This window comes from Caretta caretta, chromosome 1 (genome assembly GCF_965140235.1).
Source record: "Caretta caretta isolate rCarCar2 chromosome 1, rCarCar1.hap1, whole genome shotgun sequence".
Lineage (NCBI taxonomy): Eukaryota > Metazoa > Chordata > Testudines > Cheloniidae > Caretta > Caretta caretta.
The window spans coordinates 119,079,720-119,106,952 of NC_134206.1; the positions used below are offsets into that span (position 1 = coordinate 119,079,720).

At 44.6% G+C, this 27,233-nt stretch overlaps 1 protein-coding gene across 3 annotated transcripts in view; it reads left to right on the forward strand.

Annotated features, from left to right (window-relative positions):
• Positions 1–5,132, forward strand: part of CHST10 (carbohydrate sulfotransferase 10) — a 34,504-nt gene extending 29,372 nt beyond the window's left edge. For all 3 annotated transcript variants that reach the window (XM_048857882.2, XM_048857893.2, XM_075130530.1), the window contains exons 5-6: positions 1,716–1,821; positions 2,566–5,132. In XM_048857882.2, the coding sequence (XP_048713839.2) occupies positions 1,716–1,821; positions 2,566–3,103 (644 nt within the window). In that variant the 3' untranslated portion in view covers positions 3,104–5,132. The remainder of the gene's footprint in view (positions 1–1,715; positions 1,822–2,565) is intronic.
• The last annotated feature ends 22,101 nt before the right edge of the window (positions 5,133–27,233 follow it).

A 27,233-nucleotide genomic window follows, 5' to 3' on the forward strand; every position in this document is an offset into this window, starting at 1 on the left:
GTGAATCATAAAGGATCACAATCCCCTAAACCAGGGTAATTTAAAACCTATGACTTGAACCAACAACAAAAGGAACAGTTGTGATTTCAAGTGTCTAGCCATAAGAAAAAGTTCAGTTTTTCAGCAGTACTGTAAGATTTCCGTGGCATGAAGCTGGAATTTCTGTCTTGACAGCAGTTCTCAATTTTCAGCTTGGCAGCTGCTGCAGATCTGTAACACTGGGATTTTGTATATACATTATTAATGGGCCATGGCATGAGTTATGAAGAATCAATCATACACTTAAGGGTGTAGAATTGTAGCCTGGTCAGTGAAAATAAATTGTAGAATGACTTAAAACAGGAGAAAAGGAACAATGTTGTGATTTGTGTTAAAATAAATTTCTGACAGGTGCATGTTCTCTCTCTCTCTCTCTGAAGTGTTATGGTCTGTGAACAAAAATAATTAACCTCTTCAAGGCTATATCTCAAGGTGCAGTTTGCACAGTAAAAGTAAATGCAAACTTGGGTGAATGGTTTAATGTAATCACTGATGTCAAACAAGGATGCATTCTCTCATCTCTCCTATTTGGTATTGCCACTGAGTTCATTTTGAGAAAAAATGTAGATGGATACAACACAGGCCTCACATGGCTTGACAACGTACAACAGAAGATCTAGATAGTGTTAACGACATAGCTCTTCTGAGTGACTGCTCAACCAACACGTAAGCAAAGACCGAAAGTCCTAGGCTGTCAAGTCTGGCTTTTGCCAGCATTCAATTCACACAAGAAAAGGGGAGGACAAAAAGCATTAATTATAAAACAGGAAAGACTGAGGACATTAAGATTCCAAGCTGTGTGAATTAGTCACTGCAGCCTTATCGACACTAGGCTTTTTTCTGAAACATGTTTCCTGGCACCAGTGCGACTCCAGCAGTGGGAGCACTTGTGTATAGATGGGCACTGGTGACTTTCATGGAGACTTGCTAGTCTGATGACACTGCGCTTGTTCTTCCGCCCACATAGAATCCCACTGAGTTCCATGGCGCTCTATATTGGCACGTCACTGCAGGACTGGGGTCCTAAACTAGCTGTTACTCTTTCCTGCACCCTCACGTGCCTACAGAAAGACTGATAAACTAACACCTGGACTCTCACCATTCTAAATGTGTTATGTATTTTATTCTCTTATGCAACACAGAAGGATCTGAAGTTTGGTAGTTTTCAGCATAGTTTTTCGTTTAATTAAAAAAGGACCCAAGCAAAGAAAGCTTGCCAGGAGCTTGACAGTGAAGTGTTTTTGAGTTAACATGGTTCAAGTAGACGCTTTACAGTGTTCCCTGTTTGCTGGAAACTAAACCAAAAAAGCCAATCCCTCCTGTAATGCTAAGCTTTTCAGCTGGGTTATGTGGGAGGAAAGTTGTGGGAAGGGAGGGGAGGGGAGGGCTGACAGATAGATAATGCTTGTTTAACATGCATTATTAAGAAACTTGAACACTTGTTTGGTTTAGACAGGAGTTATGTTACAAATCTCCAAATCTGTATTCTTTTGAGTGTTGAACAGCCGTTAGTGTTGCAGTCTGAATCTTCCCTTATTTAACAGCTTTTGTACCTAGTAACCATAGATATTAATGCCACAGAAGAGAGAAAAAATAAATAAAAACACCACTGAGACACAAATACCCTTCCCCACCTCTTTTAAAGGTAACCTTTTCTGTCTGTCTTCTTTATCTAGGAGCATTTTCTTCCATAGAAGAGATTCCAGAGAACATTGTACATGACCATGAGAAGAACGGACTTCCACGCTTATCCTCCTTCAGTGACTCTGAAATTCAAAAACGGTAAGATGTGATTTCCCAAGGAGATAAATAGGTTTCTGAACCAAAGAGGAAAATTAGGAGGTGTTACCACTGGTGTAACTCTGCTGATTCCGTTGATGTTGGTGTTACCATCTCATGTTGACTTCAGAGGCGTAAAACCAACATTACTGATGAAATGGAGTGGAGAATCAAACCCAGGCTGTGCTTAGATGTGCTTAGGATTTCTCTGGTTCATCTGTTACCTATATAACACGGTAAGTGCTCAGGGTGTTTTAAATAAAAGATAGACGAAGATTCCTTTCTTAGAAAAACTTACAATCTAAGGTCAGATTGTGCCACCTTTATTCACATCAACAAGTGCCTTACTTCGTAAGTAATGCTACTGAAATCAATTGGGCCCTGAGAAGAGTTGAGGAAGTGGGAGGATAGGAACAAAATGATTGTGGTCACTTAGGAGACTTGTGCCCAGATGGTTATGAAAATACAGTTTTTTGTTTAGTCTTATACTCAAGGTTTTTATAAGCCACCTTGAAGAACTGTTTTTGAGAAGGGATAGTTCCATAACAGAAAGGTGACATCTCATTTGAGGCCAGGTCCAAAGCTCATTTGAGCCAGTGTCTGAGAGAGAGATAAAAAGTGGGCTCCTCCTTAAAAGTCATATTCTTGGTGTTTCAGAGGTCGTATTTTATCTCAGTTTTGTAGCTTTTCGGTACGTAGTTCACTTTTTCTATCTGTTTAATCCCTTCCATTTCTGTTTGCCTTTAGACTGAATTTATACTTCAAGTTTTTTATTGTAAGAGATCCATTTGAAAGACTTATTTCTGCATTTAAGGACAAGTTTGTCCACAATCCTCGATTTGAACCTTGGTACAGGCATGAAATTGCTCCTGGCATTATTCGGAAATACAGGAAGAATCGCACAGAGACAAAGGGGCTGCAGTTTGAGGACTTTGTGCGCTATCTGGGGGACCCTAACCACCGATGGCTAGATGTTCAGTTCGGTGATCACATAATTCATTGGGTAACATACGTGGAACTTTGTGCCCCATGTGAAATAACTTATAGTGTGATTGGACACCATGAAACCCTGGAGGATGATGCTCCATATATCTTGAAAGAAGCAGGAATAGACCATCTGGTATCATATCCCACAATTCCACCAGGAATAACGGTATACAACAAAACAAAGGTAGAGCGTTATTTCTCAGGAATTAGCAAGAGAGATATAAGACGCCTATATACTCGCTTTGAAGGAGACTTTAAACTCTTTGGATATCGGGAACCAGATTTTTTGCTAAACTGATGTCTAGAAACTGTGAAGACATGTCTATCAGATTAAACTAAAGCATATGAATACCAGCTGAAGCACTGACAGAACTGGGATTGACAGTAGTGTACCACTGTTTTCTAGTTTTTTGATGTTGCTCCATTTTTCAGTGGAATATTTGTCACACGAACAATTAGGGGTTCCTAACTGTTAGCCACTGACCATGTTTTCAACATATGACATTGCAATCTTCTATTGTGAATTAAATCTGTCTCATCCAGCATATATACTGTACTTATCCCCTCTTCCCAAGGAAAAAGAGGAAGAAACCACTAGACTATAAAAGAACATCAAATAGAATGCAATGTAAAATGTTGTAAAGCATTTCGTAAAGATACCAGTTTTGTGAAATGCAAGGGGACCTGATGCTTATAAAAAGAAATGTGGAGTTTCTCACGGGGTATGAAAACAAGAGGCGGACATAGGACCAAAAACCGGTGATGCGCTAGACAAGCAAAAGACATCCAGAGTCTGCTCTGTGGCTTCTATAATCGTTGTGCTGAGCTAATGCTGTTTTTTGTGATACACATAAAATGAGTCTAACTTGACAGAAGCTTCAGTACTATCCAAAAAGGGCGGATTCCAGAGGCCGTTTGTTTTTATTTTGTGTCATGGTGTTATCTGTACTTACTACTGGTCTATCAGGCCACATAATGGTTCATTTTTTAATTGTTAACTTCCAAGTTTGTATGTTGTCTGAAAACTTGAGGTGGAGCATAGATCCCAACAAGAAACTCGGAAGGACTGTTGGGGAGACTTTGAGGAAAACTAATTAAAAAGTAAAGATGAATTGTATTTGCAAGAGCAAATATAGAAGCCAAGACCCGCTTTCTAAATAGTGTGCATTTTAACGTTGTTTATTTTCTAATGTTTCAGGCTGTTACAAATATTAAATAAGCCATGAGAACAAGAAAGCATATGAACATAAAAGTTGCCGTAATTATTTGGACCAATAGTCCAGCCACTCCAGTATCCTGCTTCCAGCAGTGATCAGTACCTGATGCTTCAGAGAAAAACAAATCCCCTCCCAAAATGTACCTCCCCAATTCTAAATGGGTAGATTCATTCTTGACTCTTCCCGGTGGTCAGTTGGCATAATGCCCTAAATCAAAGCTGCCCAAACTTTATGCCATCAGCTTTGGCAACTTGCCAGGAGTTCAAGAGCTACACTTGTGTATACATTTTTCAATGAAAATTAAATTAACACAACCATAGTATTTGCCTGTGCGTGCACTGTTCCTGTTTGATTACGAGAAGTCTTTTTGTTTTTTAGTTCACCAGCAATAAAAACCGGTGGTTGATCAGCTTTGCCCCCACCCTGCAGTAAGTGGCAGAGGGAAGACCACAGCTGCATTTTAGGATTCGCAGAGTCATATTTGGCTGCCAAGCAGCATTTTTGGCATCTCTCTCCTAAAGGATGAATTTTGAATATAATAGTGTCTCAACTTCCATGGCTAGAATCATTAATGATGGCCATAAAGTTATGGAGGCTTTCGTTCTAAATCCAGCCACAGTATTTGTCTGGATAGCCTCCTGTGGCAGGGCAAAGGAAGTATCTTACACCTGTGAACTTAAAAAAGGAAAACCAGTGCCAAATTGGACATGGGCTGCTGTCCTCAAAAAAGGAAGTCCTTTAGTAGCTGGATGTGATTCCAGAAGCATATTGACAGACTGGTCTAAGGGAGAATTGTTACTGGGCATTGTTCACAAAAGAACAGACTAAAGTGGCAAAGCTTGAAGTGCTCTTGTTTTTCTTGAAAAAGCAGCAGTTACAATGTCTTAGATTTGTTACTTCTTAACTGATAATTAAAGGATGTAACAGCTCAGTTATTTTTATATGAAGTCATAGAAAAGTATATTGTTAAATGCATTTCAGAGCTAATGAGCTGATTGATTACCTCTCTATTGAATTAAAATGTAACAACGTGAATAATGTATAGTGAATTAAGGCCTTAAAGTTTAGTCCTAATAAAGGTGAAGTAGAATTTTTCTCTCTCAAGCAAAAGATACTGATCACATAACTGTGTCTGGTTTTATTCTTCTTAGCACAGTGTTTGGTACTAGATGCAGTGACCTACTAAGTTCAATTAAATTTCTATTCTGTGTCCTTTTTCTAATGGTTCCATACTACTAGCTCTGTGCTCCTACACTTTACAGTCTGGAATTGGAATGCTCATTATCTTTTTCTCAATTTGTAAGTGAAATATACTAAAACAATATTCCTCTGAGCTACTTTTTCTATGTGGAAATCTTCATTCTTTTGTGGTTAATAGCATTTCAGGAATAATTGTGGATGAATATTATAGAAACTACTTAACACTCAGGTCATGTCTATGCTAGAAAGTTAGGTCAACACAAGGTATGTTGGCGTAAAGTCACCTCAGAGAGTATAATGAAAGTTTCATTGAGATCTCTTAGGACAATTCTTTGGTATAAGAGAGGAGGAGGACCAGGCTAAAATGAGAGGACCAGGTTTAAGAAGGAGGACTAGGCTAAAATGGTGAAAACCACACAGGAGGAAGAGAGGAGAGACGGACGAATGGAAGAGTGGAGCAAGAAAGCCCGCAACATGGGGAGCAGTGGCCAACATAGGGTGCACACAGAACCCATGAGGCAAGGTGTGGGCCTTCCACCCCAGCTCCTTTGAGACTTGTCATAAGAACTGCCATACTGGGTCAGACCAATGGTCTATCCAGCCCAATACACATCTAGCCCAGTATCCTGTCTTCCGACAGTGGCCTATGCCAGGTGCTTCAGAGGGGATGAAGAGAACAGGTGATCCATCCCCTGTCATTCCAAGCTTCTGGCAAACAGAGGCTAGGGATACTTCAGAGCATGGTTTTGCATTCCTGCCCATCCTGGCTAAGCCACTGATGGATCTGTCCTCCATGAATTTATCTAGTTCTTTTTTGAACCCTGTTATAGTCTTGGCCTTCACAGCATCCTCTGACAAAGAGTTCCACAGGTTGACTGTGCATTGTGTGAAGAAATACTTCCTTTTGTTTCTTTTAAACTTGCTGCCTATTAATTTTATTGGGTGACCTTTAGTTCTTGTGTTATGAGAAGGAGTAAGTAACATTTCCTTATTCTCCACACCAGTCATGATTTTATAGACCTCTATCATATCCCCCTTAGTCATCTCTTTTCCACTCTAAAAAGTTCCAGTCTTATTAATCTCTCCTCATATGGAAGCCGTTCTGCACACAGTGCTTAAGATGTGGGCATACCATAGATTTAGAGGCATTATGATATTTTCTGTCTTGTTATCTATCCCCTTCCTAATGATTCCCAACATTGTTAGCATTTCTGACTGCCACTGCACATTGAGGGGATGTTTTCAGAGAACTATCCACAATGACTCCAAGATCTCTTGCTTGAGTGGTAACAGCTAATTTGGACCCCATCATTTTATATGTATAGCTGGAATTGTGTTTTCCAATGTGCATTACTTAGAATTTATCAACATTGAATTTCATCTGTCATTTTGTTGCCCAGTCACGCAGTTTTGTGAGATCCCTTTGTAACTCTTCACAGTCTGCTTTGGTCTTAACTATCTTGAGTGGTTTTGTGTCATCTGCAAATTTTGCCACCTCACTGTTCACTCCTTTTTTCCAGATCATTTATGAATATGTTGAACAGTACTTGTCCCAGTACGGACCCCTGCGTGACACCACTATTTACCTTTCTCCGTTCTGAAAACTGACCATTTATACCTACCCTTTGTTTCCTATCTTTTAACCAGTTACTGGTCCCCGAAAGGACCTTCCTTCTTGCTCCATGACAGTTTGTCATTGAAATAGTGTCTGTATTGGTGGCTGTAAAATACTGAGCTCCTCTTCTCTTGCACCAGAGAAAACTGCTGGTGGTGTGGCTCTCTCCTCTACCAAATTCCCTTTATATAAAATGAGTCAAGTACATTACAGGGGCTCAAAGAATCTTCTTGCTGACCCTCCTCAAAATAATAAGGCCAGGCCTGCGCTCATAATGAACATAGTTGACAGGAATCAGTTAACTGTAGGTGGAGGGAGGAAATTGTATATCCGGTTAAGGACCAATTATCACGTAAGCTAATGCCCCTTTACACCACCCTGTAAGTACAAAGTGGTCTTAAAATAGGCATAAAATTAATTTACATTCACTATAAGGCCCCTTTACATTGCCAGAGTGGTGTAAAGGGGCCTTAGGATAGATGAGAGTTGGGGCCTAAAGGCTTAATTTAGCTGAATGGCTAAGGCACCTAGATAACTGCTCCCTGCATGTCATCCCCATAGGTCACCAGATTTACAGATGGCGTGCAACTGCAAGAGCAGGGGGACAGAGAAGTGTGCTGATTAATTTGCAGCAGAGTGTGTGTGTTCTGTGGCACTGCCATGGGGACCGTTGCAGAATTATATTCTTCTATTAGTAATCAAATCCACAGTGTGATTGTCCAGAATGTATTGCAGGCTGATGCCTCCCCTCTGGAAGAGAATTGAGTCTGTCTTCCTCAAGTTTTCACCCTACTTTGGTGCTGCCTTGTACAGAACTTCATTGGGGTGTTTTTAATAGACTTGTGTTTAACTTTAGGATGCTCCATTGCTTTCCCTTTGTCATCTGTTGCAATTGCTTGAGGTGCCATAAGCCCATTGCCACCAGAAGGCTGTACAGCTCTGAATGCACTGTAGTGTGGCTTGCCTTGTAATAAGAGAAGTGCCCCTGCAAGACAAGCAGCAATACACTTCCAGTTGAACAGCTGATGGCAACAGGCTGACATTACCCAGAGGAAATACAACAGCTGACAAATGATGCTGCTTAGTGCTAAGTAACACTGAATCATAATTTCCCCTTATTAAGGAAGGCAGGGAGTGCAGGGGCAAAGGAAAGTACTTTTGCCTGGAGTCATAACAAGCAATGACCTTGACAAAAATTCCAGACAGCACTGAAAACCGCTCCTGCTAGTCACTCTAACACCCCTTATGGAGTAACTAACATTCCTTTGAAACAACTGCAAGTTACACACCTACCGCGATTTAATAAATAGGGATATTCTTGTAGATCTTTCTGTTTCTTCAATCTGTAGCCTTTTTATGTTTCTCAATTCTCACTCTCCCTCCTTAGCAGCATAAGATAATATGCTGTGACATACACTCACCTCTCCTTCCTTGCAAAGATAGAAGAAGATTGTAGGTAGCCACTTCCCTGAATGCCTATCTTTATAGTGTGATCACACCACAGTTCAGAGTTTAGCATATGGAGACAGAATTGCTATGGATTACAAATGACTTACTATGTGTGTGGGGATCTTGGTGATGTGACATTTACTGCTTTTAGATATTTCATCCGCCTTTAATGCTATAAATCTTGCTAACTGCATAATTATTGCATATTTTTTTTTGTGTCTCTGTTTATCCTGTACTTCTGTTCTTACTACTTAGGTGGTTTCTGATAACATTTCTCAGCAAGTTACATTTGAAATCTGACATGCTGTAAAGTCTCTATCTGGATCCACTTGTTTTGCTCTCAATTTATTCTCAAGGGGCTTTGCAGTATCCTTTGCACTGAATTTCCATCTTTATAGTGTTACTCAACCAATGAATGCCACTGTTCTTTTTTTAAAAGACACAGAATTACGTACAAAGTACAGTATAAAAAGGCAGCTACCACACAGTCTGCTGAGACAGCTCGGTGGGAAAGCCAGGGCCCCAAAAGGGTGCTCTTGCTCCTTTTTGTATACTTCTGTCTTCTTCACTAACATGCTTCATTAGTATATTGTCAGTCTAACTTTCATTTGTAAAGCCCCTCCAGACAGGATTTTGGGATCAAATTCAGCAGTGAGATATGGTGGTAGAAATTCCATGTTGGTCATGAGCAGTAAGGAGGTTGAGGGCTGGGGTTATAAGATTAAATAATTCCACACCATCTCTTCCTTATGCATGTTATTTTATATTCTCCTGTTGGTTGTTCTCCTGCCACAACCCCACCCTTCTGTCCACTTGGTAGATAAGTTACACCCACATATGCTCCTGCCATCCAGGAAGTTGGGCCTTGTCGTTCTATTTGCCTCTAGTGTGTTGTGCACCTAACCCTTTTTCCAACTACAATTTGGTATGTTTAGCATGTGTCTCCAGCTTATTCATCCTGTCCTTTCCTTTGTTCTATCTCCCTTACCTGAAATAACCAAACAGAAAGTAACAAATTGTACCCCTTCTTCTTCACCTGTTTCCGACTTTCTCACTGTTGAATCGCTCAGTATTTATATTGGCTGGTATATGAGTGGCTGGAGTATGACCCTTGGCTAACCAGCAGATGGGGTCTACACCCTGCCGCCTATGCCACAGTGACACTTCCTGAGCGTTGTGAGGCACCTCACTACCTGCCCTTGTCTGTGTCAGCTCCCAAACTCCACCAGCCAGGGGCAACACCAGCACTCCCCCCTAGGCCTCGCAGGCCCCACTGGCTCTCCACAGGTAAGTGATAGGCATACTCCAGCCCTTGAGGCCTCCAAATGTCTCCCTGGAATGTCCAGCCCCTGTTCCACTGGACACACAGTATTCACAGATTTGCTATTTCCAAAGAACAGTACACCCCAGCCCACCAGTTCCATCTCTGATCATCGCTCTCCTGAACACACACCACTCAGATATGTTTAGAGTGAAAGCAAGTATAAGTTTATTTAACAAAGTCCAGAGATTCACGTAATAGCAGGTAGAAGTACTGGAAACAAATGGTTACATATAGAATAAAAGCATAACATGCATTCTAGAACCTAGACGTAATTAACTAGATACACTCATGTCTTGTAGAGTATAGGTCACCCAAAGTCCTTGCAGCATGTTACAGCCAGGTTTGGCTGTGATCCTCTTTTCACGAGATAGATATTCTACCAGCTTGTCTCCTAAGAGAAGGACCCTCTGTGTTCCTTTGCCTCCCAAGATATACAAGTCCCATCCTTTATCTTCATTCATAAATAGAACATCCACCTCCTGTTTTGTTCCTTCCTGTAGATTTTCTGTCTTCTAGATTTTGCAACCTTTTGATTGGTACCTGGTTCAGTATGCAAATAGGCCTCTATTGTGAGGCAGACAATATATAATGCACAAATGACTAGACAGGGAGATAAGCATCTATTACCACCTGCCTGGAAGGAACATGTCCGAGGATGTCACGGTGACTGGCCTTACCACCAAGACCTTAAGAACATAATTTTCAGTAATAGATACATAACTTCTTAAATATTATCCCCATATACATTGCACAATGTTTATAATGACTAGAGGGCTCCTGGCTCTCTGTAGAAACCTGACATACCACCCTTTGGTGAACTATTTTGCATATATCTGACCGAGGGGATCCCTGTAAAACCCTATGGACCAATGTGCTACCTGGCATCACAAGGTCCCTGGGTCACAAATTTTGATTTAAGCAAGTCTGAATTTCGTATATTGCTGAAATACATCTCTGTGTAGAGCAAGAATCTGCAGAAAGTTTTAATAATTTGTTATGGGCTTAAAGTTAGAGGGATAAAGGATTTGCCATTACCTCCATATAAAGAGCAGTCATCTAATTTCTTGCTAGCCAAAAGAAATTCTTTTAATGAGATATTGATTTTTAAATTGTAATCCTCTTAGCAGTGTATCGCTAGCATAAAGTACAGTACGGAAGACTTGCACTCTACATGCCAATTGTTCCAAGATAAGTTTATTTATACAGTTTAATACTCTATTTTGGGGTATATTTTCTATAGCTTCTAGTTGGAAGTGACTTTGATGATTAAATGTTTTGTTTGAGTTCTTAAGTCATCAAAAGAAGAGGCTTTACACACTAAAGAGAGACCCAGAGCACAATGGAAGGACAATGGACCTCAATGGGTAGAGAATGTCATCTCTGAGTTCCTCTTTATTCCAAACTAATCCTATTTCAGCCGGATCCTCTCTGCACAATGAAAGAAAATCATATTTTCTACAAAGCCAACTGTGCAGGTATGTTTCTTCAATATTTCATTCCTTTATTTGATGACTTCTGATGCACTTTCAGGGAACTCAGGAGCCTGTCATGCTAGTCTTGAACAGTTCGTTAACAAAAGAGGCAAAAGAAAAACAAGCATTAAGACAAGGGAGCTTTGGTCCGGATGGGAGGGTATACACAGGTGGCTAGCTGAAGTGCCAAAAGATTGAATCTGCCAATCTTGTATCAAGCTTTCCAAAGCCACTGATTTTTTCTCCCATTAGCCTTTGTTTTGGTAACCTTTTTCCCCACCAAGCCTCAAACATCTTAAGCAAATATGTGAGGCAGCAGCTTTCTTTGCTGTAATGTCACCCATTTCTGGTTGCATTCACACCTTCATAAGTCTGTGCCAACGTGGAATCTTTTTTCTCAATAGCTCTCTCAAAGTTGGTTTTAATTGTTCTTTATTCCCTTTAATCAACAGGCTTTCAGCTTCCCTCAGATAAAAGCTTTATGAGTTAATTTCTTCTTTGGAAGGTGTTTCCTGGGTAGCAACACCCTTTACCACTCCCATCTCCCCCTCCTGTCCCTGGGAGTCCATTTTATTTTCCCTTCCTTACCAAAGGGGTATGAGGCAGTGATAGAGTCTTCTCCAAGATTCAGATCTAGATTCAATGCCGACCTAGCACAGTGGATATGGTGTCACGGAAGCCCAATGAACATGGTGTCACTGAGGCCCAATAAAACCCCCCACAGAACCACTGTCAGAACAGAGGTTTGCAAGGAAGCTATACCCCCATGGAAAGCTGCCTTTTTCCCAATCCACCACACACATTCTTCTGAACATGAATTCCCACCCGGCTTGTCTCTTATTTTAAGGGGAAAACAAATAGCTTCTTCCCAGCCCTGGGAATTGCCCCTATCAAATATATTAGTTACCTCCTTCAAAAAACCTGGTTGCTGGTGGGACCGTATGTCAAATAAGCTTTACCGAACATTACACCTTGTAAATGAGGCTTTCTGCATAAGCGCAGGATGTATTAAAGACTTTTGAAAACGTGGTAACTTCTGCAAACCACATTGGAACACCAATCGAAAAAGCATGCACACAGTTCAGGCAGCTAATGCTTACTGCTCTTCTTTGGTATGGGTTACTCTGAATGCTGGCTTTGTTTTAATTTTGCAGCTCCATATAAATGCCACTAGGGATATGTTGACTTCAGAGCCGCCATTTAACATTCAAAGCTATGAGTAATAGGTTCGTTAGCCACCTTAAAATTTAGTTAAGAGCTTTCTTTGTCACAAATAATCCTAACTTGCATTCTGGATGTAGAGCATGTGAAATCTTGCTGTGTGCATAAGTCGTGAAAAAAGTCTTTCCCTAATTCACTCTCAGCAGCTAGCCAGCCTTTAGAGTACTCACCTCACACACGATGACCTCTGTGGAGGCAGGGCAGCTTAGAACTCTAGTGGGCCTGGATCCACCAAAACGTTACCTGCCTAATACTAATAATAATCTTTTAAAAAAGTTTTTTGACCCCTTTCCCAGAGTATGACCAGCTGACAGTATTTGTAGCTGGGAGCGTATTGTGTGACTTAGTGATCACCAGCCCCACTTCCTTTGGTTCACTCTGACATAGCCTGGGTATGTGGCTGCATCTCGTCCTCCCTGTGTTCTCTGCCATGTGGACAGCTGGATGCCACAGAGCACCTACAGCAGGAGAAAGAGAGCATCTGCTCGTTGCACTCCCTGCTCCCATAGAGGTGGCCGCAGACAAGGCCCTGAAGATGGAGGAGGAGGTGGCACATCCTCCCATCTTCTTATAGCAACAGACCTAGTAGGGGCCACAGTCAATTTCAGGACATTGAGATCGAAACCTGAGTGCACAACAGGAAGGTCATCTCTGACAGAGAGTGCCCGGCTGGACAACCTGAGGGCCTGAGTTGGTGATGATGTTTTGCCTGTGTTAAAAAAAATATCTGACAGACATGGTCAGCGGGTAAAGCTGGAAGAGGCTAGTTCCATGTCCTGCCTCTTCTGCCAGTGGCACCACCCACACTCCCCCCCTCTGCTCCAGGCCCCACCCCCGCTCCACCCCCTCCCTGCTCAGCTCCCTCCCTGCTTGGCCCCCTCGCTGCAGCTCACCGCATCCCTCTTCCTCTCCCATCACCCGTTGTGTCCCTCCTCTCCTCCATCCCCCTCCCCTGTGGGGGGGGGTGAGGAGGGATGCAGGGGGCTGGGGGGGGTCTCACGGGGAGGGGAGTGGAGGAGAAGAGGGATGTGGATAGTGGCGGGGGCCTCTGGAGCAGGGTGGTGGAGTGGAGTGGAGTGGAGGAGAGGAGCGAGGAGGGACTCACCAGGAAGTGGCGAGCAGTGGGGACCTTGGGGGCAGGGGCAGATTAGGGAGGGGAAGAGGCGGCGCACAGGCGAAACCACCACGGCCCAGGTGTCCGGCGGCGGGGTGGCGGGGGCTGCGCCAGGGGAAGCTTTGCCTCCCCCAGCCTATTATACCCGCCGCCCATGCTTACAGACATTTCATTGAGACTCTCTAGTGCCCCATGCTTTAAAACAGGGACTTGAAATTTGGAGGGGGCAGCCACCCTGGTGTCAGAGATGTGCCTTTTGCTGTTCTGGGAGAGGGGAGGGTCACACCCCACCTTTGGCCCAGTTATAAGCCATTGAAAAATTTCAATTTGCACATACTCAGCAGAGACAGAGTTTGGCAGCTAAATTTTCCAAAGAGAACATAACTGGGCATGCTGCAGACTGGGGCTGCAGGAGCTGGGCAGGATGCCTCTTGCAATTGTTGCTCCTCACTGGTAGGGCCTATTGTGACACTGGACACCGCATCTGACAGCAGGGAGCTTGTCTTTCTGGTGCTCTGACTGCTCCCACCCCGGGTGCCCAGGAAGCCTGGAGGAGGAGTCCGCCTGGCTGGAATGCAGGGAGGACGAGAGCCAGACCTGGGTGGGGAGGGGTGCGTGTAGCAGTAGTGCTGGGAGGAGATTGGGCCTGGGCCTGGGAACTGGGGGGTTGAGAGAAGCTAGTGAAGGTTGTGCATGCAGCCTTAGCTCAGCCCCCTTGGGCCTATGAATTATGATAAGTCTTTAATTGCATCACATACCAGTTTGTTTACATGATCCTAGCCCCAATCAGTACACAGGATGGATGGTGCGCTCAGGGCAAATCAAAGTTGTTTAGCAAAGGAGGCTGTCGCCTGTAGGTTCCCTGCCTCAGTCCGTAGCAAAAGGTCAGTGCCTGCCTTCAATAGGCCCATAATGACAGCCCCCATCACCCACTCATAAAATTTGCTAATGAGCATCTTTGTGCTTTCTCCTCTGGTGCCCTTTATGCCTGGGAGGTGCTGCACGTAAGCACCTGCAAAGCTACTTCACTCTTCAATTCCCTCCTTAAAACTCTCCTCTTCCTACATAAAACTTGACAAGAGTTAGGCTAGGGTTGGCTGATAGCATTGCCTACCATACTGATCAGTATTGTCCCATTGTTTAGTTGGACTCTCTTGACTGTCTCTAGCCATCTCTTGTCTCATATTTAGATTGTAGGATCCTTGGTGCAGGGAATTGTTGGATTGTGTTAGTGCGGTGCCTACCACAATGGGCTCCTAGTCTATGACTAGGGCTTCTAGGCACTACGATAATACAAATAATAAATAACAATTTGTTAAAGAAGTTGGAGGGTGTGTTGTGAATAAGGCAGGAATTTCAGGAAGTAAGGATAGTTTCATGTTAAGGCAGTTGAATGCTACCCTGGAGAATCAGAGCCTCTCTCTGCCTCTGTCAGAGTTCCTGCGTGATGGTAGGCAGGTAATTGAAACTAAACTTTTCACAGGTGGTCACTAATTGTGCGGCCTTCATTTTCTGAGTGTCAAATCTGAGGTCTGATTTGCAGAAGTGCTTAGCACTCACACCTGCAACTGAAGTCAATGGGAATTGTGCTTTGAACATATTAAGTGCTATATGATGCTAAGCACAGCATTATACAGGTCCTAGGTGTCTCAAAATGGGCACCTAAAATTAGTGGACGCTTTTGACCTACATCTGTCTCTTCCCCAGCTGTAGAATAATAATACCCCCTCATCTCACAGGATTCTTATGAAGTAAATGTTTGCAAGGCACCCACACTGCAGCCGTGAGCACTGTGGAAGAACCCATGATGAAATTAATACTTCTGTCTTCACAGCAGGGTTTGAATAGTGTGAAGTAAATGAGATCTAGGGCCATACATTGAAAAGTGAGGATAAAATACAACATTGAATAGCTGGTCATTCAGTGAGCAGCATCCATCCTATGCACTGAATGAGGCAGGAATCCTGTGGGAAAAAACAGTACTTGACCCCATAGGTAAAGATTATCTCAGTGCATAGACACAGGGGTTGCACAGGCACCCTTAATGCTGGTATTTCCTGACTTTGACTTTGCACCTGTAAAAAGCTACACTAAAAGAATGTGTGAAATTTTGTATATACACTGAATAAGTTCCTTTGGAAAAGTCACATGGGTACCCTCTAGCGACCAAAATATGAATAGCATCAATATGTGACAAATACTGAGCATACAGATCCATTTACTTTTGTCAACACAGATTCATATGAATTCTAGAACTAACACTCCATGTGTTTCCACTCCTGCCCAGACACACACACACACACACACACAGAGTGTGTATACAATGTACATGACATAAAATTGGCCTCTGTTCATTTTGCTTATTTGGTGCATGGGATTTGTGTGTCTACTGCACTTATAATATTTAGTCCTGCCAGAGTGCAGGGGACTGGACTAGATGACCTCTCAAGGTCCCTTCCAGTTCTATGATTCTATAATGGGAAATATCACAATAAATTTAACTCCAGCTGGATAACACTGGTTTTTATGGGAATCACTGTGTGTGTGTGCATAAGTCAAATGGTGGTGACAGCAGCAACTCCATAGGTAAGAGTGCATTGATATTTGCACTTAAAGCAGGACTAAGCCATCTGTTTCACAGTTTAATAATTGAATTTAGTCTTCAAACTCGGCTTTAGATGCAGGAAGGAGAGCTTTGAATTGTGGTTCCCATACTTCCTATTGCAAGCAAATGGACAGGGAGAGGATGGGGAGTAGGGTTAACCACAGCTCCCTGCCCTGGTGGTTGGACATGATCAGGGCAAAAATTCTGGTGGGTGGATGTGACACACTTGTGAGAGGAGTTCCAGAGGGGTGTCTGAGGCATGGTTCCTTTCCGGAGATGTTCCTGGCATGGTGCAGCTACACACTCACCTTAAAGGCGCAGTCTAGCTCAAACATAGCTATTCCCTTAATTAGTCATAAAGAAATGGAGATTTGCCAAGATTAGCCAATAGCAGTACTCAGCTCCATCAACTACTTTTGTTTTTTGATGTTGCCAGCCTGCTTCCCTGACTGCAGGCACAAAATGAACATTTAAAATTTATTTTTTATCTGAATTTTGTTTTCATCAAAGTTTTCCAATCCGCCCTATCCCTGACTTGAATAGGGATGTTGTAGCCATGTTGGTCCCAGGACATTAGAGAGACAAAGTGGGTGAGGTAATATCTTGTATTGCACCAACTTTTGTTGGTGAGAGAAACAAGCTTACACAGAGCTCTTCTTCCGGTCTGGGAATCCTGAAGAAGAGCTCTGTGTGAGCTCAACATTTGTCTCTCTCACCAATAGAATTTGGTCCAATAAAAGATATTACCTCACTCACCTTGTCTCTCTAGTAGGGAGGCAGGTTGGGCTCTGGGGGGCGGGATTGAGCTCAAGGGGTGGGTAGCATTAGGGCAACTGAGGGGGAATGGAGGTGTAGCTGTTATTAGTGGGAGGGTGTGAGAGATTGAGCAGGGCAGAGTTTTGTGGAAACAGGGAGCTTTAGCAAGGACAGGGCTAGGAGGGAGAGGGGTCAGTGTGGGGGTGAGGGTCAAGAGCATGATCTTCTTCCTGCACCTCTCCTCCCCTTTTTATTTTACCCTTCCTCCCTGTCTTCTCTACATGTAAATTGTAAACTCTTTTGGAGCAGGGAATGAGTCTTTTTATGTAGGTGAAGTGCCTGGCACACACACAGGCATTACAAAATAATAAATACAAAAGTTAAGGCTGAGTATGCTGACTCCACCCCCCTGTCTGTTTACATTACAAAATAGTCTTTACTTATGTGATCATATTTTTTCTCAAATATATCATACTTTTTCTCCACATAGTTAATGTCTGCTCTTTCCTTTAATTTATACCTTCTGCCAGCCCCATGGCATTTAAGTTACACCGACCTGGAATTCTTACATTCACTTAGACCTCCTTCCACCAGGCAATCAAGGCATAAAACTAACCCATCACCTCAGAATTTGCCCCTCTGTCTCTTCCATACACAAACATATCGCTACCTTGTTAAACTATACATGTTAATCATTTTATCCTCTTTTCACTATAGACAAGATTAGGTTTTAGCTATTTACCTTTTCCTACTTCAAGTGTGACCCAATTTAGCTCAAGAGGGAGTAAATACAGTACACAGGAGTGCCTTGCTAGGATGACCCTGTCATCTAGAGTTTCTTTCAAATCCTTAACCTAAAAACGTGATCTCTCACTCACACACACTGCTTTCAACGTTTGCAGCATGTCATCTGGGCGTGACACACTGGGCAGAACATGAGCAGCAATTTCACCTGTCAAGGAAATTCCTCAGATGCCTCAGCTCATTCTGTTGACTCACTGACAGCTTTTTATCTCTGAGGCATTGTGTCTGGGAGGCCATGTGCTATAGGCCCAGGGAGACTAAGGTTCCACATGCCTCTTTAGGTTTCAGCCATTTCGCATTGTTCATCCCAGAATGCAAGTCTGCAGCCTAAAATGGAAATGGGATGCTGCCATATAAAGTCACAGACCTCGTCACAGCTGGTGAGGACAGAGTATAAACAAAGATTTTTAAAAAGATTTGTTGCATACTCGTATTATTCTTCAAAACAGGCCAGCTCACCACAGAAAGAGCTCTACTCCTGTGCAACTCTCCCTATCTCCCACAGAATGGGGAGTGCTGCCCCCATGGCAATAGTCTCATCCCACGACCCTGGGATTCCCTTCCAGCTTCCCTACTGGGTATAGGGACTGGGTGGACAGTCATGCCTAATGGTTAGAGTCAGGCGGCTGGGACCGGAGCCAGGGTGAGAGTCAGGTACAAAGCCAAAGGTCAGAGCTGGAGCCACAGTCAGGAGTTGTCATAAATATAAAGGGAAGGGTAACCACCTTTCTGTATACAGTGCTATGAAATCCCTCCTGGCCAGAGGCAACACCCTTTCACCTGTAAAGAGTTAAGAAGCTAAGGTAACCTCACTGGCACCTGACCCAAAATGACCAATGAGGGGACAAGATACTTTCAAATCTGGAGGGGGGGAAAAAGGCTTTTGTCTGTCTGTATGATACCTTTGCCGGGAATAGATCAAGGATGCAAGCCCTTCAAGGTCTGTAAAGTTAGGAAGTAATCTAGCTAGAAAATGCATTAGGTTTTCTTTGTTTTGGCTTGTAAATTCGCTGTGCTGGAGGAAATGTGTATTCCTGTTTTTGTGTCTTTTTGTAACTTAAGGTTTTGCCTAGAGGGATTCTCTATGTTTTGAATCTGATTACCCTGGAAAGTATTTACCATCCTGATTTTAAAGAAGTGATTCTTGTATCTTTTCTTTAAATAAAATTCTTCTTTTAAGAACCTGATTGATTTTTCTTTGTTCTTAAGATCCAAGGGTTTGGGTCTGTGTTCACCTATACCAATTGGTGAGGATATTATTATCAAGCCTTCCCCAGGAAAGGGGGTGTCGGGCTTGGGGGAATATTTTGGGGGAATAGGACTCCAAGTGATCCTTTCCCTGTTCTTTGTCTAAATCACTTGGTGGTGGCAGCATACTGTTCAAGGGAGAAGGCAAAGTTTGTACCTTGGGGAAGTTTTTAACCTAAGCTGGTAAAAATAAGCTTAGGGGGTCTTTCATGCGGGTCCCCACATCTGTACCCTAGAATTCAGAGTGGGGAGGGAACCCTGACAGGAGTCAAGCCAGGGGTTGATGCTGGAGGTCAGCATCTGGGGTAAGGTATAGAAACAGGGACTTGGAACAAGACAAGAAAGCAAGAACCTGGAATAGAGGGGAGTCTTGAATAAGAAAGATAGGAACCAAGAATAGGCTGGGAGGCAGGAACCAGAAACAGGCAAGAAGGCAGGGGGGGTAGGATGGGTCAGAGGCTCTGAGTGGGGCAGTCAGGGGCAATGTTCCCTCTAATTTTTGACAGGCAGTGTGCGCAAAACATTTCTTCTGTGCAAATTTTGACAGGCCGTGTGTGCAAAAAATTTCTTCTGGGCAAATTTTTGTGCACGCAGTGTTTTGCTGTGCGCGCAGGGTTTAGGATCTGTGTGCGAGAACACATGTGCACAGCTTAGGCCTGGTCTACACTCCGGGGGGGGGGGGGGGTCGATCTAAGATACACAACTTCAGCTATGGGAATAGCGTAGCAGAAGTCGACGTATCTTAGATTGCCTTAGAATCACTTTCCTCGCGGCGCGGGATTGACGGCCACCGCTCCCCCGTGGACTCCGTTTCTGCCTCTCACCATGGTGGAGTTCCGGAGTCGACGGCAGAGCGATCGGGGATCTATTTATCGGTCTACACTAGACATGATAAATCGATCCCTGATAGATCGATCACTATCCGCCGATCCAGCAGGTAGCGCAGGTAGACATGGCCTTTGAGGGAACAGTGGTCAGGGGGCAGGAAGTGGGAGGAGGTGGATAGGGGGTGGGAGCCAGGCTGTTTGCGGAGGCACAGCCTTCAGTGTCCAGCCCTCCATACAGTTTTGGAACCCCAATGTGGCCCTCGCCTCAGGCCAAAAAGTTTGCCCACCCCTGGTGTGCCCACAAGGGCTGGGGGGAGAGATACAACGAAAGGAGGACACTCAGAGGGCAGTTCCTCGAAGGTGACAGCACCCAAAAGCCATGCATGCACATCGGTAATGCTTGCCTGGGTCATTTGCATACGCAGCTACAGATAGTGTTTCCATTTCCATATGGTCTGAGTCTGGGCTACCCCACTCCGTGTGAGTGGGCTTTCGTCCTGGACCCAACCCATAATCGGTAGTGGGGTATGCACCTTCACAGGCTCTGCGCCCGTTATGGACTCAGTTTGCTGCAGGGTCCACATACTGCAAGCAGCTGCTGTTCAAGGGATGTATAACGCTCAGCCGAGCCTCGCAGGGATTGTGACCAGTACCCTATGGGCTCCTTTCAAGATGTAGCTTGCTGCCACAGCCTCCACAAGGCCACGTGGTCAACTACCGTTACCTCAAGTTCGAAGGGGGTGCCTCGTCTGCCTGGGCTCAGCACTGCGTGTTGGCTCAATAACTGCAAATAGATCTTCAGCTGAGGGGAAACAGATCTCATGGTAATGCATTCCCTTATGTATCCTTCCCCTACTTCTAACCAATGACTAATGTGCATGAAAAATTTCATTGAATGCTCTGTGAAGGAGCTGATACCTGAATTTTGTAGAAAGAACAGAATAAGCAGGGCTCCTGCTGCTAGTTATTTCATGACTGGAACTAATTTGGGCCCTATTATGATCAGGCTCAGGCCTAGAATTTATCAATTCTTGGATAGGTAATAAATTAATCTGGTTGAAAACACTAAATAAAAGGGCATAAAAGATGATCTTCTTTGTATTTGAGCTAACCTAGACACATGCAATTGGTTGCATATAGCTGCCAATTTCTTGTGGTGATTTTGCTTTTATTTACAAATGTGTGTTTGTAGTGGAACAAGATTTTAAAACACCTTTCAGCTCTGCCATCTTTCTGGTCAAGCAGTTGTAATTACCTACTCTCTCTGCTTCCTGTTCTTGCAATCGCACCTGTGTCTTCACTATTTTTTACTCCTTCTTAAGACCCTCCCAACCCCACAGAATCTTGGCAATTTCTTCAAAGAAAAAAACGGACAGTCCGAGGTGACATCTCTCCACCTCCACACTCCTTTCCTCCATGATGTTCTCCTGTCACAGATATGTAAGGCTGCTTCCACATCTAACCATTCCACCACCCTCAATCACTCCATACTCTCATCTCCTGACCTCTTTCTCACTCCTGCTCTCATTCTTCATCTCAGCCTCTCCCTCTTCAAACGGCATTGGTTTCAGCCTTGACCTTACCTGTCCCTTCAATTATTGCCCTATCTCCCTGTCCCGCTTCATCTCCAAACTCATACTGGCTGTGGAGTCTTAAATGCTTCTCCTCCTCCTTTCAGATCACTCCTTCACTGGGTCTTCTTCTTCCCCACTCCCACTTTTGGCAGGGGTCCTTCAGGGCTCTGTTCTTAGCCTCCCACTACAACCTTTCTTTCTTTTTTTCTTTCTCTCCTTTGGGTGACCTTTTCACAAACATGGCTTTGATTACCATCTTGATGCTGATGGCTCATAAATCTACCTCTCTACCATGGGAGGTGGGTATGATAGGCCAGTGGAGGCTCTGCCTTCCCCTGGTGCTGCTGCTGCTGCCTGACCCCCAGTTGGGGGGTTTCGGGGGGAAGTTTTTGATTTATTATGCCCCATGCAGGTTCTGGGGTGGCTGAGGAGGCAGTATGTGCTATTCAGCTTCCTGTGTTCATCAGTAATCTCCCCGGACTCCAAGGAGATTACTGATGAACCCAGGAAGCTGAGTTGCAAATACTGCCTCCTCAGCAACCCCAGAACCTGCATGGGGCATATGAAAAGCTTCTGGGAGAGGATTTCCCCTGCAGTGGCTTGGGGCCTGGGGAAGGGAGGCGCAGTGTGGCTGCGCCTGGCCCTGGGCTCCTCTGGCGGGGGGGAGGCTCAGGGCTGCTCCAGGCAGATGAGGGGGGGAGGCTCAGGGCACTTTTATTGTAGCATGCATCTCTGATGAGTAAAGATGGCAGACCCTGTAAATTATAGATGGGGGGAGGCTCAGGGCTTCAGCTGGCCCAGGTCTCCTCCAGACAGGTGTGGTGGTGGGGTGCTCGGGACTCCTCCAGGTGTGTGCGGCAGGGGGCTCAGGGCAAGGGGTTGGGGTGCAGGAGGGGTGTGGCAGGGGGCTTAGAGCAGGGAGTTGGGCTGCAGGAGGGGTTCGGCCTCCGGGGTGGCAGCAGCGCGCACCGGGGCCAGGGCAGGCTCCCTGCATGCCTGCCCTGGTCACACGCCGTGCCGCTCACCACGTCCCTGCGTGGCGCCTGGGGGAGGGGAGGGCACAGTGCTCCGTGTGCTGCCATTGCCACGCCTCCAGGTACCTCCCCTGAAGCGCCCATTGGCCGCGCTCCCCGTTCCCGGCCAATGGGAGCTGCGGGGGGCGGTGCCTGGAGGCAATGGCAACGCATGGAGCCATCTGTCCGCCTCCCCCCCGCCCAGGGCCCCAGGGACGTGGTGTCAGCCGCTTCTGAGAGCGGCATGGGGCCCATGGCACCATGGGGGGCAATCCTGTGGGCCAGATCCAAAGCCCTGAGGGGCCGGATCCAGCCCGCAGGCCGTAGTTTGCCCACCCCTGCTCTAGCACCATCGTCTCCAGATCTATCTCCTGGTTAGCTCCTCCAATAGCGGCAGCTCTCTTCTCCCTTCCTTCTGCTGTTACCCCTCCTCCAGTTCACCACATTCCCATCAGACCATCAGCTTTCCTCTCTGACACACTTTTTATTCACACTACGCCTGTCTGCTATGACCTGCTCTCCAGGAAGATTTTTCAGGGAAAGGATTTTACTCAAAAGCTGAAACAGAAGTGAGAAGTGTTCAAAGAACACCCAGTATACAGGGTTTACATATGCCCCTTTAAGCTGAGCTCTTGGGGTGAGCTAATTCTTACTGGCATAGCACAGGGGCACCAAGTCAAAGACAGGGGTGGCAATTGGGAAACAGCAGTTGAGGAGTAGAACACAATGCAGGAAAATAGCCTCTGCCATCACTAGATCCACAGGACTTGATTCGCAAAGGGACTTGGGCACTTAACTGTCTCTTTAGGTGCCTAAATATGAAAATTAGGTGCCAATATCATTCTCGGCCCCCCTGCTCAGCTGCCACCTAACCTTGTAAGGTGCCTAAATGCCAAGTTTTCACTGGTGGACATGGGCAAAACCACTTAAGTCCTGATGCCACCAAGCCGCTCAGCGCCCTCACACCTAAGTTGCTGCAGGATTCACAAACAAGGCATTTCCCTTCCTCTCTGAAATGCAGAGCCTGATCCAGTAGGCATGCTATGTGCATGGCTAATAACCCACACAATTGACATCTGGGGGTGAGAATTTGGGGGGCTGGCTAGTGTGTTATTGGACCCAGAGTGATTAGGGCACTCAGCTGGGATCCTTACCCTGCCTAATTTGGCAGAGACACTTGAACCCTGATCTCATATATCCCAGGTGAGTGAGGGGTGGGAGGTCTTTCTCAACCTCTCCTGTTGAAGCTGTTCTCCTTTGTATAAATAATTCAGCATTTGCTGGAATAGGGGTTTGAACCCAACTCTCCCGGGCTATAGAGTCAAGCTCTCATTTTCTCTTTCCTTCTCAATGAATATTTAGTTGTTTATACAAAGTGGAACAGCTTCAATGGGAAAAAGTAAGACCCATACCAAAGCACCTTGGTGGGAAGTGGGAGACCTCAGTTCAAGTCCCTGTTTTAAATCAGGTAGAGTAAGGATTTGAAAGCAGGTCTCCCATAACCCAAGTGGGTGCCCTAACCACTGAGCTATAAATGGGTGTGTGGATGGAGATCTCTCTCCCTCTGTTTTTTCACAAAGGCTGCCCTGGCTTAGACACCCATCTCCAGGAGAGGGTTTATGGCTGTGAATCCTGATTGGAGATAGTTTCCTTCTAGAGGCTTGTCTGTCACTTAAGCGTTTAGCTGTCTGTGGATCTGAGCCCTAAGCCCTGCCCCTGTCTTCAGCATGTCACTGCTGATTCCTTTCTTGGGTGCCTAACTCTCCCCATGCAATGAATGGGAGGTGGGAGGGGCCTAAGGACCTAGCTCTCATCTGTGAATGCCACTGGATGGCAAGGCACCTAAGACTGGCGTTAATCTCGTTTGTGAATCTAGACATCAAGATATATTTAAGAATAAGATATTTCTTCCCCACAACAGAGAAGAATAGAGTACCAAAAGTGAGAGAAAAAGGCAAGTGTGTTCAGACGTTAATAATGGTTCAGCTCGGTACAGGAAAAACAGGGAGGAATAAGGCAGTCACTTAGATCGTAGAAAGACAATTTTGTTCTCTGACAAGTAGCAAGAGACTGTCTTAATAAAATAGACGTTACATGCCAGGAGAATAAATTAGGAGAATGTTGATTATGTTACTAATTAAAGGACTTTGGAAGATGGACTTAGTGAAAGGCACTCCTGGCGAGTACTCAGCAAGTAAGGATGAGAAAAGAATTGCAGCCATTCCAGTTAGTCATCACATAAAACAGCAGCAAATTCAATGACTGGAATTCACCCCACTTGTAAGTCTAAATGTGGGAGAGTGGATAAAAAGTTACAAAATATTCCAATAACATATAACAATAAATGTTGATGGGAAAAGGTACAAAAGGGAGACAGAAATACTGAATAGTCCAAACAAAAAAGCATACTGATATAACTCAAGGAATGTGTTAAGATCATGTCTGGTAAACAAGAGAAGTGTGGGACTTGAAATCAATGAACCAAAATTGGCGTGTTTGGAAATTAAACCTATTGGTGGCCAAAATAATGAAGGAATAGATTATTCCACTCATCACTCGTTTTGGGGTTCTTAAAAAGAAAATGCTTTTGGGGGGAAAGTAGCAGAAGAAGCTGTCCACTAAAAATTGCAGCAGTAAGCTTTAGCATCATGACTGCCACCCACACAGTCTTCTAGGACTCTGGGATCTACCGTAACACCATTAGGCCTTCATCGTTGATCCTGCTACTCTGACCAGACCAAGGGACCCAGATGCCACCTCCATCTGTGCTGGCTAAATCCCAACTACCTCTTGGGATGTGAGACTTTCTTTCTCATACACACACCCCTTGTGTGTCCTTCTTCTTCCCCACCTTATTTCTTCTCTTTCCTATCTCTCTTCTTTTTCCTCCTTCTGTCTAATAAGAGTCTATCTTAACCAGCCAAGACTGTATATTTTGCAACACTGTTGTAAGCCAGTGACTAGACAGGCAGCTAAAAGCAATGCCCTTAACAGCTTGACACAGGTACAACTTTGCCCAGTCTCAGAGTAGCTGATTAGAGCAGAAGTTCTCAAACTGTGATCCGCTGACCACCAATGGTCCGCGAGCTCCATTCAGGTGTTCCATGGACAGCTCCCTCTAAGGTGCACGCCGGGTGGCGGCACACAAGAGAATGAAGGGCAACCCACCTAATTAGTGGAGCCGCGCAGGCGGGGCTTCACTAATTAGGTGCCTGGACCCTGGAGAAGATGCACATGTAAGGTGAGGTGCTGGCTTTGGGAGGAATAGGGGGTAGGTGGGAGGAGGGAGTGTGATGAGAAGAGGGGGTGGGGGGAATTTGGGATGTGCAGGGCTGTGGTGGCCAGAGAAAGAGGCGACTTTCCCCAGTTCCAGGGCTGTGGCTGCCGGGGAGAGATGGCCCTCGTCCCAGCCTCAGCTCTGTGCCTGCTGCAGTTGAGGAAGAAAGAGAGAGACCCTCCTCCTTCCCAGCCCCAGCTCAGGGGCTGCCGTGGCGGGGGAGGGAGGGCACGTCCATTGCATTAGAAAGGTAAGACTACTGATATTAAAATATGAGTTGTGTGCCTTTATTTGTAGAACCTCAAAACGTTAATTATTATTACTTTTTTTTTATATACTGCTTTTATCCAAAGCGATTTACAATAGTTAGCTAACAGAACAAACAACATTTGGAAAGATCATTAAGAGGTCCGCCGAGACCCTCAGCAATTTTCAAGTGGTCCACGAAAAAAGAAGTTTGAGAACCACTGCATTAGAGCATAAACTGTGCCTGTGTTTCTCCAGCAGTTAAGTTGCAAATGAGAGTTCAACACCAGACCCAGAAGCTGCAATAGCTATCTCTGCTGTTCATTTCTCTCTTAGTTTGTCTTTTAGGAAAGACAACAACAAGAAGACTTCAACAAGAGCTCCAGTCCACATCAAATAACTTGATCTCTTTCCCCCCAAAAGACAGTTATTAATTACCATCTAAAACGCTTTCAGATGGGGGAAGAGGGAAGTGTCTTCTAAAATCTCTCTCCAGGTAAAGGGAAAGAGAACAAGGTATACTGTTAAAATGAAAGCCTTATTTAAATAATTAACATTTCAAATGCTTTAACTGTTCCCTTCTTTTTTGTATCTTTTAATAAAAGGTCAAACATTGTAATGATGTGTTTGCCATGGTACTAAGCAGGCTGAGGTCTCTGTATACTGAACCTTGTTTAAAATTGGAGTGACAGGGTCATGTTAATACCTTTCCATCTAAATTAGTAAAACAGTTATTGTTCATTAATGTCACGTGGGTCAGTATTGGTAGCAAAAACCTCGTATCAAGACAGACCAGCCTTCCAGCTGAGGTGTATAGCCATCCCAGAGCAATTAGAAGACATTTAGATAAATCAGTGATGTGCCTGCCTCCCCCTTTCCAGAATAGTAAAGAGAGTTGTCAGAAAGGGTCCCTTTGCTAGGAACCAAGGATGGGAGCAGGAGGCAGAATCAGCAAAAGTGCTGACACTCCAGCTCAGAATCCCAGGAGCCAGAGGATAACTCTGAGAAACGGCTCAACCGTGATGCTTGTGGTTGATCCCATCGTCATCAGCCTCCCAAGATCTCCTGACTGGTCCTTGCCAAGATGCACCACAACATAGTGGAACAAAATGCTCCGTCACCTTCTGCCTAGAAGACGTAGGAAGTGGAGAATGTGACTAGAGTGTGCCCAGCCTGCTCTCTTCAACAAAATGGGAGCAATGGTGTTCAATCCTGTATTAACATCCTATCACAGTAGAGCAAGTAAAGTAACGCCCTATCATAGTAGAACAAGTAACGATCCCAGGAAAGGGATTGATGAAACTTTCAAAGGATACTAAGATAAGCTTTTAGACACTAGTAGCCTAGAGCCAGTGAGGGTGTGGATAATGAGCAGTGCTAGTAGGTCAGGATGACTTTGCTGACAATGTTAATGGTGCAAGAGTTGCAGGAATGCAGGAAATTGACAGAGCTGAAGACAGATCAGA